Raw genomic sequence first — 1,505 nt, 5'->3', positions numbered from 1 at the left:
ATCATATTTCATGTAATTGACCCATATAGATAAGCTTATGTATGCATCCTATTTTGAGAAAATACAATTATTGCAAATATTTTAACTAATATAATTTTAACTATAGCTGCCAATACCTCACTACTGTGCCTTGTGACCTATTCCTCAGATTAGTGTGTTTAATATGTACATGTTAAAACACTGCGGTGTGTTTTTTTAAAGGCTACGAGCAGAGTTGATGTTACTAATTAATGTTGTGGTCTAAAACATTTTAAGAAATGTAGTTAAATATAATCAAAATAATCAAATTTAATAAACTTGTTTGTTTCCTATCAGTTTTAAATCTGTCTCTGTAGCACATGCAGACCTTTCACAATAAGTGTTAAAATTTGAAACTACATATTCTAGTCGACTAAAACATATTAATTTAACGAAACAAACTAAAATCCATTTTGRTCAAAGACTAAATCTAAATTCTAATTTGTTGTCAGAAGGAACAGAAGCTCACAGTTTACCTCGTTCAGAGCACACATTCTGGTGATGGAGCCGATGTTATTGGTGATGGTGACCAGCGTSGCCCGGGCAAGATCCTCTTTGGACACAGACTCCCTTTTTTCTTTGCACATCATGTTGCCAAAACTATCAAAAAACAACAAGATTTATATTCATCATGGCTCTTATTTTTAAGACAATTCATGATTCTAAGCTGCAGAATTATTATATACATTTATAGCAAAYGTTGACGAAAGACTGGTTTAAGTAAATGTGGAAATGAATTTGGCCAATTCATATAAGTTTTACTCAAATGTTGTTTTTTATAAACGCTTAGCTTATAGTTTGCAAAAAGGTATTCCCTCCCCCGGAATAAAAGTGACCACCACGCTGCTTCACTGCAGCGGTTTATGCTGGAATCCATCTTAAACAGGCTTGTAAGTCACAGTAAGAAGAACAGAAACAGCTGTAAACCGCACCTTGAGGCCACAGCCCAGCCCGGCAGACCAAACCTCTCATAGTCGCCTCCGTAGATGTCCCGAACCAGCTTGTCCACACGGGTGCTCTCCCCCTGAGAAGCTATTTCTAGGGCTTCTTCGAAAGTGGAGCAGCCAGTCAGCAGGCAACACAGGCCAAGGAAGGTCCCACCACCCAGGCTGTCAACACACACGGATATCAAAAGATTGAAAATCAACCGTTCAGTTTCAGGTCACCAATTATAAGAGTCTGTCCTAAAAATGAGTCACTAAAATTATTAACTTTTGTAATTACCAGTGGCCTATCCTAATGAGGGAAAACAGAGGATCTGTGAGAACAAAGATCAATGAACTATAGTGATGGCTGACACGTGAAATGAGTGAAAATATATACTGTATATATACGCATAAAGTGGAGGCATTTTAAATTTAGTATTTTAATTATTTTTCATAAATGTTATGAACTTGTTTTATGAATTTTTATAGGTTTTTAGAGTTGTGCTTGATGTGCTGTTTTGTATATTACATGTCTAATGAGCCAAAGACAATTTTCCACTA

The 1,505-nt window shown here is 36.0% G+C and overlaps 1 protein-coding gene across 3 annotated transcripts in view; it reads right to left on the bottom strand.

Annotated features, from left to right (window-relative positions):
- pank2 (pantothenate kinase 2) overlaps window positions 1-1,505 on the bottom strand; it is a 10,740-nt gene that overhangs the window by 5,096 nt on the left and 4,139 nt on the right. For 2 of the 3 annotated variants that reach the window (XM_014018021.1, XM_014018023.1), the window contains exons 4-5: window positions 951-1,127; window positions 495-618 (exon numbers count right to left, since the gene is read on the bottom strand). In XM_014018021.1, coding sequence (XP_013873475.1) covers window positions 495-618; window positions 951-1,127 — 301 coding nt within the window. The remainder of the gene's footprint in view (window positions 1-494; window positions 619-950; window positions 1,128-1,505) is intronic. The other variant, XM_014018022.1, reaches the window with a different exon arrangement.

The sequence above is a fragment of the Austrofundulus limnaeus genome, unplaced genomic scaffold (assembly GCF_001266775.1).
Source record: "Austrofundulus limnaeus strain Quisiro unplaced genomic scaffold, Austrofundulus_limnaeus-1.0 Scaffold181, whole genome shotgun sequence".
Lineage (NCBI taxonomy): Eukaryota > Metazoa > Chordata > Actinopteri > Cyprinodontiformes > Rivulidae > Austrofundulus > Austrofundulus limnaeus.
Note: the sequence above shows the minus strand (reverse complement) of the source record. Positions and strands in the feature narration are given on the sequence as shown.